Here is a 16,765-nt window from a genome sequence, read left to right on the forward strand (position 1 = left end):
TTTTCATTTCCACCCAAAATGTAATATCCCATAATGTTGGTGTAAAATGTTAATCTGGCATCATGTTGACGTCCTTTGTCTGCTGGGTTGTCATTGGTGTATTGTTTGTCAAATAAGCTAAATCATAACATGAGTAAACAGCTCAACTGACGTCCATGAGGATCAGGAGACCCAGTATATGCACATGCAGTGCATCTGGAAAGTGTTGATAGCGCTTGACTTTTCCCACATTTGTTTACGTTACAGCCTAATTCCAAAATGGATTAAATTGACTGATTACCTCAACATTCTACACACAATCCCCCATAATGACAATGTGAAACATATCAATGTATATAATATGACATTTAACATATCAATGGAGCGGCTTCACAACAACTCGGTGAACATCCTAGAGTGGCCCAGCCAGAGCCCAGACCTAAATCCTATTGAATGTCTCTGGAGAGATCTGAAAATGGCTGTACACCGTCGCTTCCCATCCAACCTGATAGAGCTTGAGTGGTCCTGCAAAGACAGGTGTGCCAAGCTTGTAACATCACATTCAGAAAGACTTGAGGCTGTGATCGCTGCCAAAGGTGCATCAACAAAGTGTTGAGCAAAAGCTGTGAATACTGATGTACATCTGATTTTACAGCTTTTTATTTTTAATAAATATGCAACAATTTCTAAAACTCTCTTTCACATTGCCAGTGTGTTTGTTTGATTAAACGCCTATATTCTAGCTGTGGGTTGTTTCATGCTAGGTTTCCTCAAGCTAGAATCAAAGTTAGTCTGTAGGGTTTATTGTGCAGCTGCTCTTTGACCGTGTTACTTTAGTGTAGGGCAGATTTACCACCGCCCCGTTACACCCACATGATAACCCGTCCTGATGGACTGACTAACACACGAGTGCAAGCGCACATTCAGGAAGGAGCAGCCATCATGAACACTAAAGGACCACAGGTAGTGTGTGTGTGTGTGTGTGTGTGTGTGTGTGTGTGTGTGTGTGTGTGTGTGTGTGTGTGTGTGTGTGTGTGTGTGTGTGTGTGTGTGTGTGTGTGTGTGTGTGTGTGTGTGTGTGAGGGTAATATTTGTGAAAGCATTGCATTCTTTCTTCATTGGATTAAAATGAATTACATTGAGTTTTTCCACTGTAAGGATTTGTTTTTCTATATTTTTCCAGATGTTTTTAATTGCTGAGTTGTTTTAACTGGAAAGTTGGATGCAATATTGAAAAATCCAACTGTTTTGTAGACTTGTCAGAATAATTCACAAATCGACTTGTCGTGCCATACTTGGAAATGACCAACAGCTTGTGCTGTGTCAATCTACAATTCCGCTCACGCCTATAGTTATGAGCTTTGGGTCATGACTGAAAGGACAAGATCTCGGATACAAGCGGCTGAAATGAGTTTCCTTCACAGGGTGGCAGGATAGATAGGGTGAGAAGCTCAGAGTAGAGCCGCTTCTCCTCCACATCAAGAGAAGCCAGCTGAAGTGGATCAAGCATCTGTTTTGGATAACTCCAGGACACCTACCTAGGGAGGTGTTCCAGCCATGTCCTACCAGGAGGAGGCCTCGGTTAAGACCCAGGACACGCTGAAGGGACTATCTCTCTCGGCTAGCTTTGGAACATCTCGCAATCTCCCCAAAGGAGCTGGAGGAAGTGTCTGGGGAGAGGGAGGTCTGCGGTTCTCACCTGAGACTGCTCCCCCGCGACCCAGCCCTAGAAAAGCGGATGAAAATTAATGAATGAAGAATCTTTGCTATTGCAAAGCCAATTTACGACACTTACATTCTACCTCACCGGTGTCAAACCTTATAACTGGACATTTACCTACAGGACATTTAATAAAAAAATATATATATTATAAGACATTTACCTCTTTAACATTAAATTATAGCATTTGAATAACCTTAAGAATACCTATTTAAAGTGTTTAAGTCTATTTGCATTATTATGCTGTTATATAATCATCTCAAAATGACTACAATATTGCTTATCGCAACAATTTGTGTGACAATTTATCACACAATAAGCATTTCTTAGCATGACAGGGCTTCTGTTGGGTTTTGTTTAAAAAAAAAAGAGCCGTCATTGAAGTTGTCCACATTTTCCCCAACTTTAGGTTGAAACCACCCACAAGTTTATAGTGTATATATTCAGTCCCAAGTGTTTTCTTCCTAGATCCTCATAACATCTGATGGCCAAAGTGCCATTGTTAGTGGAGAGGCAGTGCCTGTGTTTATCGTCAATGACGTACATTATGAGAGATTAGATTAGCCGTGTATCTGCTCTGATTCAGCACAGTTAGCTTGAACATTTATGGAGTCATAATGTGCGTGTCATTGTCTTGTGCTGAGAGTTCCCTATTGTCAAAACATAAATCAGTCAAGCTTGTGACTTCATTTCAGACTTGGAAATCTTTGAGTTTGAAACTCCATTCGGCTTGTTCGTGTTTTCCGTACCGCCTTTCGGAAAGCAGAACGCACCTGCCATGTTAAAGCATTTCACGGGACTAGACCTGCTAATTTGACATTGAGAATTGTTGTGATTGTTTGAATGAAAGTCCTAAAACTACCAATGATTGAGTGCCACTCTATGCACCTTGCAAGTAGATCTTCAATACTTCTAGTGATTCACTGTTCTGCAGAGCTCCTATCTTAATCAAACATATAACCTAAATATTTAAGCCCGTCAGAATCACTTGAAAGTCATTGGCAGATGGGTTTTAAGAGGTTGGAAATTAACTTTGCAAGACAGTGGAGCTTTAAGGAAAGGGCTGAAGACTATGCCAGAATGTTTTGGTCTGTACAACATGGGCAAAAGTCAGAGAGAGTCATTATTGTCATTGTCCTGTGTTGAGAGTTCTGTATTGACAAAGGCTTTATAAATGTTAAACTCCGTTTGGCTTGTTTGAGTTACCCGCACTGCCTTTTGGAAAGCAGAACGCACCTGCCATCTGCATTAATTGAACATATATGACCCAAATATTCAAGCCCTTCAAAATCACAATTAGGACATTAGGACAGAGGGACTTCATTGACAGGGTTGAACTCTGTTTGACTCTGCCAGAACTTTACAATATGAGCAAAAATCAGACAGAAAAGATCCTTCTTCAGGTATACTGCTGGTCATTATTGTGAGGGAGTTGAAAATTTGATGCACTATGTTTCTATATGTAGTGTATGTCAGACTTTTATCGGCAAAAAGATGAGATGCATATATAGTAGAGCAGGAATTATGGCAGAATGGGGAAGGATTATCAAACATCAGTTTTCTCTAAATTTTGCAATGGTACTATAATAAAAATAAAAAGTTTTGTGGTAAACATAACGCAATGACACTTGAACACTACAATATAACATAAACTACACAAGCTTGCACCCAAACATACTTAACTAGCTACTCCTTAAATCACACATTTTCTAAAATACATATACCTACACTCTCAAAAATAAAGGCACGAGAGCTGTCACTGGGGTGGTACCTTTTTAAAAGGTACATATTTGTGCCTAAAAGGTCCATATTATACCTCAAGGGTTCAAATTATTACATTAAAAGTACAAAAGTGTACCTCTTAAAATGTTTAGGTATTAATATATACTTTTGAGGTACCAATATGCACTCTTTAAGCACACATGTGTACCATTTGAAAAGGTACCACCCCAGTGACAGCTCTCGTACCTTTATTTCTGAGAGTGTACAATATCCAAAAGGTTTAAGTATTGTCAAGTTATGTTTACCACAGTAACACACTGTATAATCCCTAAAGTAAAATCTCAAAGGAAACCCATTATAAATTCTTTCTGTCTGGTTTTGATGTCGTCCTTGCACTATTCAATTACCCGATTTGTGATCTTCCTTTACCAGCAGATTGACGTCCTTTCTGATTACACAAGTAATTTTTAAGGAATAATATATCCCACTTCTTTTCTTTTGTAGAATTTGAAGTTGGACCCGGAGAAGCTGTTCACAAAGCTTGAGCGGATCGGGAAGGGATCTTTTGGAGAGGTTTTCAAAGGCATTGACAATCGCACACAAAAGGTGGTCGCTATTAAGATCATTGACCTGGAAGAGGCTGAAGATGAGGTGGAGGACATCCAACAGGAGATCACAGTCCTGAGCCAGTGCGACAGCCTCTTCATCACCAAATACTTTGGCTCTTACCTGAAGGTGAGACCTGTGTGCTGGAAGGCTGGAGTAGTTTCAGTTGTCTGTTTCATGTGTCCAAGCCCTGCTTCATCAGACCGAACCACACGCAGCTGACGTCAACGCAGTCAGTTTTTGTCACCAATAGTTCTTTGACATTCACTTGGTGTCTGCCGGGCTTAGGATGTCATGATCTGTGATGTTATGGGAGCATGCAGTTGATCCCATCATTCATCCAATTGCATATGCACATTACATTTTCCGTGTCTATATAATGAAGAAAATTGTATTTTACTATATGCAAATACGAGTTTACTTTCTGATGATACTAATGTTAAGTTAACTCCGTCTTCACCCCATGTGGCATTCAGCCAGTGTTTGAGTTGCACAGTTGCTCCTTCTATCACCGCTTCACACTTTGAGCAGGAACATTTCCCCATTAGACAAACGGCCCCACAGAAAGTTGGCTGGAGATTGGGAGAGAGTTGTTTCCAGTTTTCCTGAATCCCGTTTTGTGATCTAATATCATTCACAGCTAATAGGAACATCTGGATGGATGAATGGCGCTACATAAAAAGCATGTAATTTAGCGCTGGGATTTGCGCATGTTCTTGGAAAACCTGGAGGGACAACATCCTGCAAATTTGAGCTCTGACTTACTTCAATACACATGTCATGAGGTTAATAGTTTACCTAATAAGAGCTTGATTAGCTGGTTCAGGGTTTGGTTGCAGCTAAATTCTGCAGGACACCAGACCTCAACGACAAGAAACCCCTGTTTGAGAGAGAATGTTTTAGAAATCAATGTTGCTTATCATACAAAAATACAAGAATGAGCTGTGGAAACCCCGTCCAAAGTGGAGCTTATGTTGTTATGTTTTTTGCAGGACACAAAACTATGGATCATCATGGAATATTTAGGAGGGGGCTCAGCTCTGGATTTGGTAAGATTTTCCCAAACTTTACTATCAAGGGTTCATGAAGTCTGTTTCTTGTTGTGATAAACCAATTACAAGTTGAAGATGTGTTATTAAAAACAACCAATTATCATAAACATGATTGTTAAACATGCTTAATTTAGCTCTTGTAGTTTCTAAAGTGTTAGGATGATACTGAATTGGGTTCTTCACAACAGATGTCTAAAGCACTCATTTGGACCTTAGATTTCAGCTGACAAAGACCCCAATCTAAATCAGTGATCCTCAAGACTGCATGACGACCATCCATAACAGGAGTTGCCAAGGTCTATCCTTGAGGGCTGGTGTCAGACCAGGGTTTAGCTCCAAATTCCCCCAATATACCTTGAAATACAAGTTTCAAGTAGTTAGACCTTGATTAGCTTGTTCAAGTGTGTTTGATTAGAGTTGGAGCTAAACTCTTCAGGACACTGGACCTCCAGTACTGAGTTTGCTCATCCCTTCTCTAAAGTGTTAGAATAATACTGTCCAAAATTGGTACTGATCTGGGTTCTTCACAATAGATTTGTAAAACACTTATTTAGACTTTAATTTCAGCTGGCAAAGTCCCTAATCTAAATCAGTGTTTCTCAAGGCTGCCTGCTGACCATCCATAAGCAGGGCAACCAAGCTCGATTCTGGAGGGCCTGTGTCAGACCAGAGTTTAGTTCCAGGTTCTCTCAACACACCTGCCTGGAAGTTTCAAGTATATCTATTAAGATCTAAGTTTGTTTACATTTGCATCCAGGAATACATTTGGTGACCCCTGCTGCACAACATTTGTTTATGTATCTCTTATCTAACACCTGATTCAACTCATCAGCTAATTTTAAGAGATGGCAAGACCTGAAATAGTTGTGTCTAATAAAGAAGATATTCAAAATGTAAAGTTGTAAAAGCAATCCCCAGGCTAGGAGGCAGAAGCTCTGGTCTAAAATGCTCATTTTTAGTTTTAGGACTTATGTTTCTATTTTAGGCAGATATTACATCTAATACAGGTGACATGCTGATGAAGTGAACTTGTTCAAAGCAAAATAACAGGGGTGGCTAACCTTGCTCCTAGAGCAGCATTCCTCAAACTTTGCCCTTGAGGGTCAATGGTGCTGTAAAGTTTAGCTTCAACTTAAATAAAAGCCACCTACCTGTGAATGTCTAATGATCCCGAAGACAGTGGTTAGCAGGTTCAGGTGTGTCTAATTAGGGTTAGAGCTAAAATCTGAGGTTAAGTGGATCTAATGCAGGCAAGGGCAACTTAGGTCCTGGAGGGATTAGCTCCAACCCTAATCAAACGCACCTGCCAGAAGCTATTTGCCAGCAGATGTTGAACACACTGATTAGCTTGTTCAGGTGTGTTTGATTAGTGTTAGAGCAAAACTCTGCAGGACACTAACCTTCCAGGACCAAAGTTGCCCATCCCTGATCTAGTGTCCTAGAGTACCTCTTTTCTGCAGATTTAATTCAACCCTGCTCCAACACACCTGCCTATATTATTAACAATCTGATTAGCCCCTTCTGGTATTTTAATTTGGTTTGAATCTAAACTCTGCTTCAGGAGCAGAGTTGGCTATGCCTAGAAATCAGTAGGATTTGCCTAGGGCAGGGGTGGCCAGTCCAGTTCCTGGGATCTACCTTACTAGAGAATTCAGCTCCATCCCTGATCAATTAAAACTAAAACTAAGTCAGATCTGAAGGAACACTTGCTAATTAGAGAAGGGTGTGTTTGATTAAGGTTGCAGCTGAAATCTGCAGGAAGTTAGATTTCTAGGAATAGGAAAGGCACTCCTGGCCTAGGGTGTTTAGGTGTGTTTGTCCAGAGGTTTAGGATTGGGATCCTACACATTTAAGGAGATTCTCTAACAGATCTAACATGTTTCTTGATCTACAGCTGGGACCTGGGGCCCTTGATGAGACCCACATTGCCACCATCCTCCGAGAGATCCTGAAGGGTCTGGATTACCTACACTCTGAGAAGAAAATTCACAGAGATATTAAAGGTATTTGTGACATGACGTGGTATCTGCACATTTCAACTGGATTTAAAATGATCTCCAGCTGTTCAAGGAAACAGTTTCCTGTTCTGAAAGACCAAATCAACACAGCTGGTGTGTGTTTGTGTTTTTCTCTAGCTGCTAATGTCCTGTTGTCAGAGCAGGGTGATGTAAAGCTAGCAGATTTTGGTGTGGCTGGGCAACTCACAGACACACAGATCAAGAGGAACACATTTGTGGGCACACCATTCTGGATGGCACCAGAAGTCATTAAACAGTCAGAGTACGACTCAAAGGTCAGATTTGCTCATCGTGTTATGTCTGTAACGAAATTGTAATCACAGCCTGGCTTGGTTTAGCATGTAGACAAGGAGTAGGCAACTCTTCCTCTGGGATGCTACCTTACTGGAGACTTCAGTTCTAGTTCTGCTCTGACACACATCTCTGGTATTCTTTAGCAATCACATCACCTTGATTATTCAGTTCAGGTGTGTATGGACTTATAGCTAAAAGCTAAATTGCAAAAGGGTAGTCCTCGAGGAATATAACACCTCACTCCCATCCAGAGTTTTTATCCATATGTGATTTGTAAATCATCCGACCTTGATAAAAGCAATGACTTATGTTCACAACTTTTGGGTCATCAGAAAGAACCACTGGGTCATGTTCTGAGGTGTTTGTGTGTTTTGCAGGCAGATATCTGGTCATTGGGAATAACTGCAATCGAGCTGGCTAAAGGAGAGCCGCCCCACTCTGATCTTCACCCCATGAAGGTGTTATTTCTCATCCCCAAGGAAAATCCTCCCACACTGGAGGGAAACTACAACAAAGCTCTTAAGGAGTTTGTAGATGCCTGTCTCAATAAAGACCCCAACTTTGTAAGTGTTGCCTAACTATTTAACAAAGGGAAGTCCAATCCCACTTCTTGAGGTCTACTTTCCTGAGAGTGCTCCAACACACTTGCCTTGAGGTTTCCAGGGATTCTCTTGTTTAGATGTGTTTAATTAGGCTTGAACTCAACTCTGCTGGAAAGAGGACCCTAGAAGCCAGACTGGACATCTCTTGATTTATCAGAGTCGAGTTCAAGCCAAATTAAACACATCTAAACAGGCAAATCCATGGAAACCTCCAGGCAAGTCTCTTAGAGTAAGTCATAGCTACTATTTACAGGAAAGTAGCCCTCAAGAAGTAGGATTGGACACCCTTGGAAAAAGAACCCAAGAACTAAGACTGGACACCTCTTGATATAGCAGAGTTACTCAAATGTAACCCTGAAGGGTTATTGGATCAAAAAGTTTAGCTCAAATCATGGTCACAACTACATGTATTGTTCCTAAACTCCTACTTTATTTAGCTTGCACACGTCTTTGATTGGGGCTAGAACTAAACTGAGCTTTGCACAAAGATGATTGGATTTGAAGAAGTAGACCATTTAGCAGATGCATATTAGTGTCAACCCATCAAGTCACGGACTCTACAAGATCTCTATAAAGGTGTCCTGTTATATCTGGCACCAAGATATTAGCCACAGGTCCTTCAAATGATGTAGACTGCTAGGTGGAGTGGCTGTAGATTGAACCGATCACAGACGATCGGTTAGATTGAGATCTGGGGAACTTGGGACTCTTTAAGGCACAGGTGTCAAACTCTTTTTGGAGTTTCTGGAGGGCTTCTTGTTTCTTGGAACTAAACTGTGCAGGGTAGTGGCCCTCCAGAAACTTTTGGCAGCCCTGCTTTAAGGCCAGGTCCATGCCTGTACTCAGGTATATTTTAATAAATTTTTCCTGTCTTCATTTAAATATAAATAAATAAAAAAGCACAATAACATATAGTGATGCAAGGTCAAGGGTATGAGGAATCACCAGGCAGCGATAAAAGCCTTATGCTATTATGCGGAATTGAGTAAGTTACACACAAAGTCAATGGGAATGCACAAACAAAGTGTGCTAAAGCAGGATCGAGGACCTCTAATATATAATCATTTGATTTATACATGAATAGCAACAATGTTCAATGTTCTGTTTAGCTCCAGCCATGATCAAAACCACTTGATTGTCATTTTCAAGTAATCCTGACGCACCATTCACACGGGGCTTCAGCGTCAACGCTTGACTGAAGGCGTGTCTGAAGCGAACGTCATAGCAGCTTCAGCCAATGAAATTCAGTCAGCAATAGACCACTGTCTAGCTGGTGTATTTGCATACAGCGATCTGATTGGCTGACGCTTCCATCGGCGCTTGAAAAGTTGAGCTAGTCCCAACTTCTGCAGCGAGCAACGCCTCTGAAGCGGCGCCGACGGATCCACAATGCAGTTCGGCAACGCCTGACGTCACCCATTCAAAGTGAATGGAAAGCGTTGACGATGATGCCCCGTGTGAATGGGGCGTAAAGAACTTCCTAGCACTAATATACAGTCATCTACAATGAAATGACATCATGTTTTTGTTGTTTCTGTCAGAGGCCAACAGCTAAAGAGCTTTTGAAACACAAACTTATCGTTCGATATTCCAAGAAGACCTCATACCTGATGGATCTCATTGACAAGTACAAGAAATGGAAACTGAAACAGGCCCGAGATGAGTCCAGCTCTGATTCCGACTCGTAAGCATAAAACTAAAATCACCTAAGATACAGACATATTAGAATAAAGTACTGAGAAATGTTGCATGTACATGTTCTCAGAGATGAAGAAGAAGCATCTGGAGAGTCTGTGAATGATGACTGGATCTTTAACACCATCACAGAAAGTAAACCCATCCAGGAACCCAATAGAGTCTTGAAGCCTGTAGAAAACAAACCGAAAAAGGTGAGGAATGGGGTCTACCTGTGTCAATGCATTGAATATAAAGGATAAAAGCTGGAGCCTGGAATAGTTTTATTTATGCACTAAAAATGATCTTAGAAGTCACCTTTAAAGAGATTGTGCATGAATGTTAATGAACACAAAGAGGTCTGATGCATTTTGGCATAGATAGTAGTATTGTGGAAGTGATACACTTTGTATAAATACATCCGTCTGTCTTTGGTTGTTTAGGTTCCAGACAGGCCGAAGCATTCTCCGTCCCAGAGCATGTCCTCTATTATGTCCCCGTTGTTTGCAGAGGTAAGTGTTTGATTCCAACTCTCCATCCAAAGATGTGAATTAAACTTAAACCGGAATATTGCATAAAACATTAGTGAATAAATCCATCCAATGATGGAAGTCATCACTTCCTGATAAACTGGAGCAAATATCAGACGGAGAAATGTAGTTTAGTGCGGTAGGAGAAGCTACGAGTCATGTTTCCATTCAAAGATGTGAATTAAATTTATGCGCAAAACTGGAAAATAGCATAAAACATTTGCGAATGAACCATCATTTCCATTCAAGTGCAAGAAAAAAAAACATCTTCCTGATAAACTGGTGCCAAATATCAAAAAAAAAATTGGAAGTTGCTGCGTTATGAGAAGGTCTTTTTTCATATACAATAACTTACTTGTGTCTCAGAACTAGCCGAAACGCAATGTGCACAGTCATGTAATCTTGCATTTGAAGCCAGGAAATCCTCTCCGCTCGTGCTTCTTGGAAGATTTGCGCTTTGGTAAAGTCTAGATAGGATTCACGGCCGGCCGGAAGTGTGATATGCACATTAATATAGCAGTCTATTTTATGACACTGTATGACAATAATGAATATTTTTACAGTACTGTGACGGTTGGGTTCAGAGTTGGGGTGGGCGCAGTCATTAGAAAATACAATCCATTGGGTAATTTAACAGATAGCATTAATAATACTCGGTACAACTACTGTTTTTATGTTACTGTGATGGTTGGGTTTAGTGTTAGGGTAGACGTTAATAAAATACAATGAATGGGAAATGTAATAAATAATATAAATAATTCTCGTTAATTTCCAGGCCGCAACCATATCCGATCTACCAACAACCTTACACTTTCTGTTAATGTTTTCCATCAAGGATGGTTGCCACTTCTTTCTCTTATATAACATCTAAAAATGTTCGGACCTCATCGTCCACACAAACATACCTGTGACTTTTGTTATCACATGATCTGTTGAAGCAAAATCTATTTATTCGTTGAATGTGTCTCTGTCGTAGTTTATGCACATTTTTCTTATCAGATATAAAGTTTATTCAACTAGTTCAGATAATTTTTTTAATGCACATTTTTTTAAAAGTATGCACATTTTGGCATTTCCATCCAGTTTTTAATGCAGTATCCCAAAATGTGCATTAAAATAGGAATAACGCAGCCACTGTGGTGTCTTTCCTCTCTAATGTATGAGCTGCGCCTCAGAAAATGAAGACGAAACGCAAAGAACACGGTGAATGCGGTGGCTTTTGGAGACGTGGGAGCAGACTGATGCTCAAGACAGTTCTGGAGGGAATAATAATAATACTGAAGCGCTGTGGTGACGGACTGACAGAGGCCTGAGGCCTTTTACAATCAGCAGTCAGCTTTTTTGATGCTGGAATTTAATCTGTGAATGTGTTTCCATTGTTCATTCATTCATTTTCTTGTTGGCTTAGTCCCTTTATTAATCCGGGGTCGCCACAGCGGAATGAACCGCCAACTCATCCAGCAAGTTTTTACGCAGCAGATGCCCTTCCAGCCGCAACCCATCTCTGGGAAACATCCACACACATTCACACACACACTCATACACTACGGACAATTTAGCCTTCCCAATTCACCTGTACTGCATGTCTTTGAACTGTGGGGGAAACCGGAGCAGGGTGGGAGAACATGCAAACTCCACACAGAAAGGCCAACTGAGCCGAGGTTTTAACCAGCGACCTTCTTGCTGTGAGGCGACAGCACTACCTGCTGCGCCACTGCTTCACCATGTTTCCATTGTAGTTTATGCAATTGTTTTCTTATCGGATTAAACATTTGCCTCATATGTGCATCTTGGCATTTCCACTTAACTTTTTGAGGCTGTAGTAGGTTACACAAAACATTTGCAGTTTTACTGCAGTCAGACTGACATTTGACCTCTTCAAACATTATGATGCATGTGTGTGTTGTTCTGTCAGCTGAAGCAGAAGCGGGGTGTTTATAAGCCGGGGGTGTTGGACGAACTGAAGCAGGCCATGCTGCTGGCTGAAGAGACATGTCCCGGGATCACAGACTCTATGGTGACAGGGGTGATTCAGAGATTAAAGAGGTATACCGACAAAACCCAGGCTGAACTGTAGAAAACACACACACTTTCATTTCTCTGACACGGCACCAGACACATTCTTACAAAAAAAACACATGCATTTATGAAGTGTGCCTCACACAGATGAGTGGGCTTAACAAACCACCCGTAGAAACACTTTTTACATTCCTCTCAAAAAAAAAAAAAAAACTAAAACATTCCTTTAGTCTAGATGCCCAAAGAAGAACCCGAGGGCCAAAGTTGGCCCATGGTAACCTTTGGTTTGGCCCACCGTCCCATCTGAAAAGAGAGGTGGCGATGATGGAGTTGGTTGGGGCGAATGTCTTAGACAGAGATCGTCATTTCCAATTTAATGTATACCCTTTTGCTTTTTTGTTTAATGGAGGAGCTACAAAAAAGCCAACTAAAATGAAATGTTTCATTTGAATCAGACTTTTAAAATGTAAATACTGTCACTCGACAGATGCACAAGACATCGGTGAGCAAATCAAGGCAAAGGCAGGCGCAGCTCGACTAGTGTAATCAGTATAGAGCTCCATTGAGGTGTAAATGCGATTGTTTATGTTTTTACTATAATAAGATGATTATAAAACGTTAACCATTTTGAAGCAATGTTTTTTGTTTTATTTTTAAATAATAAGCAAACAAATGAGCAAATTTAATGCAATGCGGTTTGATATTTTCAACTTTGAGCCCCACAGCCCTCAATCAAGTTTGGGTTTTGGCCCTTTATAAAAGGTTTGGGCAGCCCTGGTCTAGCATTGAGTTCTCTGAGCACTAACAGTTGGCTTGTACAATTACAGGGTTTCTACCGTTTTCATAATTCCATCAAATTTAAGACTTTTTAAGACCATTATGAATGAAATTTCAGACTTTTTATACAAATTATACACTCAAAAAATGATGTTTGCTGTTTGTTTAATCGACTTATCTAAAATGAGCTGAAACAACACAATTCTTGAGGGTTTTTTGGGACAACTTCATTGTTTTATGTTCAATCTACTTAAATTTGTAAAAACTAATAAGTTAATTGAATTCCTCCAGTTTGTTCCAGCACAAATTAATTGTGTGTAACCCAGCATTTTTTTAGTGTAGGAGTAAATGGTAAGGAGTTTTATTTTTTAAGACCTGGTTGGGTCAATGGAAAAGATTTTTCTTTTCAATAAAAAAAAAATCCAATTTAGTTATTTTTATGCACATATTTAAAATAATGTGTCAATATGTAAGATTTTTTTTATCAGCATAAAGTTTCTTTTGTTTTTAATTAGTCTAGTTATAAAAAGAGAAATACATTAAGAACCTTTAAACATTTTTTTGTAGGGAAGATGATTAAACCTTATCAAACACCCGGCGCAATAATGAGCAAGACATGTTTAGTGTGATTTGTTGTTGTTTTTCAGACCAGCGCAGCTGTAATTTTCACATTTTGCGCCACTTTGTAAAGGAGGTGTGTTAAGGCGCACTGTTGGCGCTTTGCTATTCTGAGGAACTGAAATAGACATCATTCATGACAATCTGCATCTGTATATCATCATTATTAGCAGTATTATCGATTATATGCATATTTATATCTGTTTTAAACAACACAAGTGTAGATTTATCCACCTGTGGGGTTTTGGAGACGTCTGCATCACCATAAGGGACGTAAGAACAGGACGTATGTTTGGATATAACTCAGTTTTCTGACCACACTTCATTATTATTGTTCGTTTATTCTTTTGCTGGAGATTAGAACTGAATTTATAAATAGTTTTGCAACAATCTTTGCGCTTAACAAAGGAAATTAAATATGTGGGCTAATGGATGTGTTCAGTGGAGGGAGTTTCCACCGTTTCCTCACTCCACCAGAGTAAAGAGTAAAAGTAAAGTGGCTGAATGGAGGAGGCTTGTTCTTTATCCTCGCGCTGCAGATGCTCTGTTTAACTGTTTTCTCAATAGTGTTCAGTTTTTACACTTACAAGGTTCACCATGTAAATAGCAAATGCACCATGTAGTGATGCAACTGACTCTTAAAGGGAATAAGAGACGAGACTCTGATTGGTTTAATGCATGTTATGCTCAAAACACACCCAGAACTCATTAATAAGCACAGCCCTGTTAGACCATGCGCCGGGCGCAGATCGTATTTCCCATCAATAAAACGCTCTTAATGCTTTTGCACCATGAGCTTTAGACTTTGCGCCTAGATCATTAAAATTGAGCCCCATACAGTTTTTTTGTTAAACATTTTATTGAGATGGATTGTGGCTGGCCTGATTAGATAGATTTACACGGACAAAGGAAAATTAAGACCTGTTTAAAGTGATTTAAGACCTACAACACAATATTTCAGTCAATTTAAGACTTTTTAAGGCCTAAAATGTAGTTTTTGAAATGTATGATTTTTTAAGACACTCTGAAATAGCACTTCTTGTATGTATTGCCTCCATGTTGATTTGCTGAATGTCTCCTCAGTTGTAATTAGCTTTGGGAAAAAGCATCTGCTAAATGACTACATGTAAATGTAAATGAACTGCCCGTGTGTGCGCTGGCCTGAGTCTGATGTGTGTTTTCTGCCTGACAGGTTTTCCTCTCATCACTGACTCTACCTGAAGACTCTTTCTCTGTGAGTGTGTGTGTGTGCGTGTGTGATATCTGAAAGGCTGAATGCTGAGATGTAGCATAGTGTGTTTTTATTATGGTGGAGTTTTGATTTTACAATCTCAGGTAGTTGCTTTGTGTGTACATAGCTTATGAATGTGGACTGGAGATTGCACAACAATCATATGAAATGATTTGACAACTTAAGTATCATTGTCTGTGTTTACTTTTTTTACTGTAGAGTTTAGAGCATGTACTCCCTTAACAAATAGAGTTTAATAATATTTTGCTGGTAATCTTAATGAACGTTGAAGCCTAAACACCAATATAAATAAAAGCCTCATCATTAAAGGACAAACCTACTTAAAAGGCTAATTTCACAACTCACCTAGAGTTTTGTGTGCCGATCTCCAGGTCTGGTCAAAGCACTTTTAGCTTAGCTTAGCATAAACCATTGAATCAGATTAGACCATTAGCGACTCATTTAAAAGGAGTTTTGATATTATTCCTATTTAAAGCTTGACTCTTCTCGAGTTAAATCATGTACTAAGTCCAACGAAAAATCAAAACTTGTTATTTTCTAGGCTGATATGTCTAGGAACACTACTCTCATTTTGGCAAAACAATCAAGAAACTTTTCTGCCGTGTCATGGCTGCAGCAAAATGAACTGATATGACATTGCAACAGTTTCTAGCCATTTTTATTGTGTGTTGGTCTCTGTGCACAGTGTAACTCCAGAAGAGTCAAGCTTTAAATAGGATTATTACCAAAACTTGTTTTTGAGCAAGATGCTAACGGTCTAACCTGATTCAATAATCTATGCTAAGCTAAGCTAAGCTCCCACCAGACCTGGAGATCAGCTGGATGGATTACAAAATGCTAAAAAAATCAAATGTTTAACTCTAGGAAAGCTGTAAAACGAGCTTTTTCCACAAAAAGTGGAGTTTATTTTCCTTTAAGCTTCTGACAAATCTTTTGAAAAACACTGCTACTAGGAACTTGAATAGGAGTGATTTGCTGTAAATGAATGCACATGACTCGGCATCCTCATTAAAGGAAAAACACTTTAAAAAGGCTAATTTTACACCAAGAGGTAAACAGTTGATTTCTGTCATTGTTTATTTTTTGTTTCTGATGATTTCCAGGCTTGTTGGGAACAGGTTTAGCTTAGCTTAGCTTCAATCATTGAATCAGATTAGACCATTAGCATCTTATTCAAAAAAAATAATAATTTTGATAATATTCCTATTTAAAGCTTGACCCTTCTGTAGTTACATCACGTTATAAAATCAATAAATCAAAATCAAAAGTAGCTATTTCCTAGGTGGATATGGCTAGGAACTCTACTTTCATTCTGGCAAAGTAATCAAGAGACTCTGCTGTCATGTCATGGCTACCGCAAATGAACTGATATGACATTGCAATAGTTTCTAGCCACTTTTCATTTGGTGTTGGTCTCTGTGCACAATGTAACTCCAGAAGAGTCAAGCTTTAAATGGGATTATTATGAAAACTCATTTTTGAGCAAGATGCTAATGGTCTAACCTGATTCAATGATCTATGCTAAGCTAAGCTAAAAGTGCTCGCACTAGACCTGGAGATCAACTGGATGGATTACAAAATGCTAAAAATCAACTGTTTATCTGCGGAAAGCTGTAAAATAAGCTTATTTCCACAAAATGTGGAGTTTTCCTTCTGACAAACACTGCTACAAGAAATACTTGAATAGGAGTGATTTGCTGTAAAAGAAAACCCTGTATAACATGCACAATGAAAGTGTTTTAAAATAAAAGCATTTTAAAGAGCTTTGAATGGTTAAATTACTCTACAGAAACTCATTAGATGATTCATTCAGTTTTGCTTTATCTGCAGTGGTTATGATTACAGCTCTTCTGATGCCCCTGATTGTTATGCAAGAGATACGCTACAATAAATCTGTGCTAA

The 16,765-nt window shown here is 39.4% G+C and overlaps 1 protein-coding gene across 1 annotated transcript; it reads left to right on the top strand.

Annotated features, from left to right (window-relative positions):
- The first annotated feature begins 884 nt into the window (after positions 1 to 884).
- On the top strand, positions 885 to 15,027 carry stk24a (serine/threonine kinase 24a (STE20 homolog, yeast)). The gene is given in 11 exon segments (NM_001110451.1): positions 885 to 942; positions 3,926 to 4,156; positions 5,020 to 5,076; positions 6,974 to 7,082; positions 7,215 to 7,372; positions 7,769 to 7,954; positions 9,535 to 9,677; positions 9,759 to 9,882; positions 10,111 to 10,179; positions 12,113 to 12,243; positions 14,804 to 15,027. Coding segments are annotated over 11 exon segments (1,248 nt in total). The 5' UTR covers positions 885 to 921; the 3' UTR covers positions 14,823 to 15,027.
- Positions 15,028 to 16,765: the final 1,738 nt, after the last annotated feature.

The sequence above is a fragment of the Danio rerio genome, chromosome 9, assembly GCF_049306965.1.
Source record: "Danio rerio strain Tuebingen ecotype United States chromosome 9, GRCz12tu, whole genome shotgun sequence".
Taxonomy (NCBI): domain Eukaryota; kingdom Metazoa; phylum Chordata; class Actinopteri; order Cypriniformes; family Danionidae; genus Danio; species Danio rerio.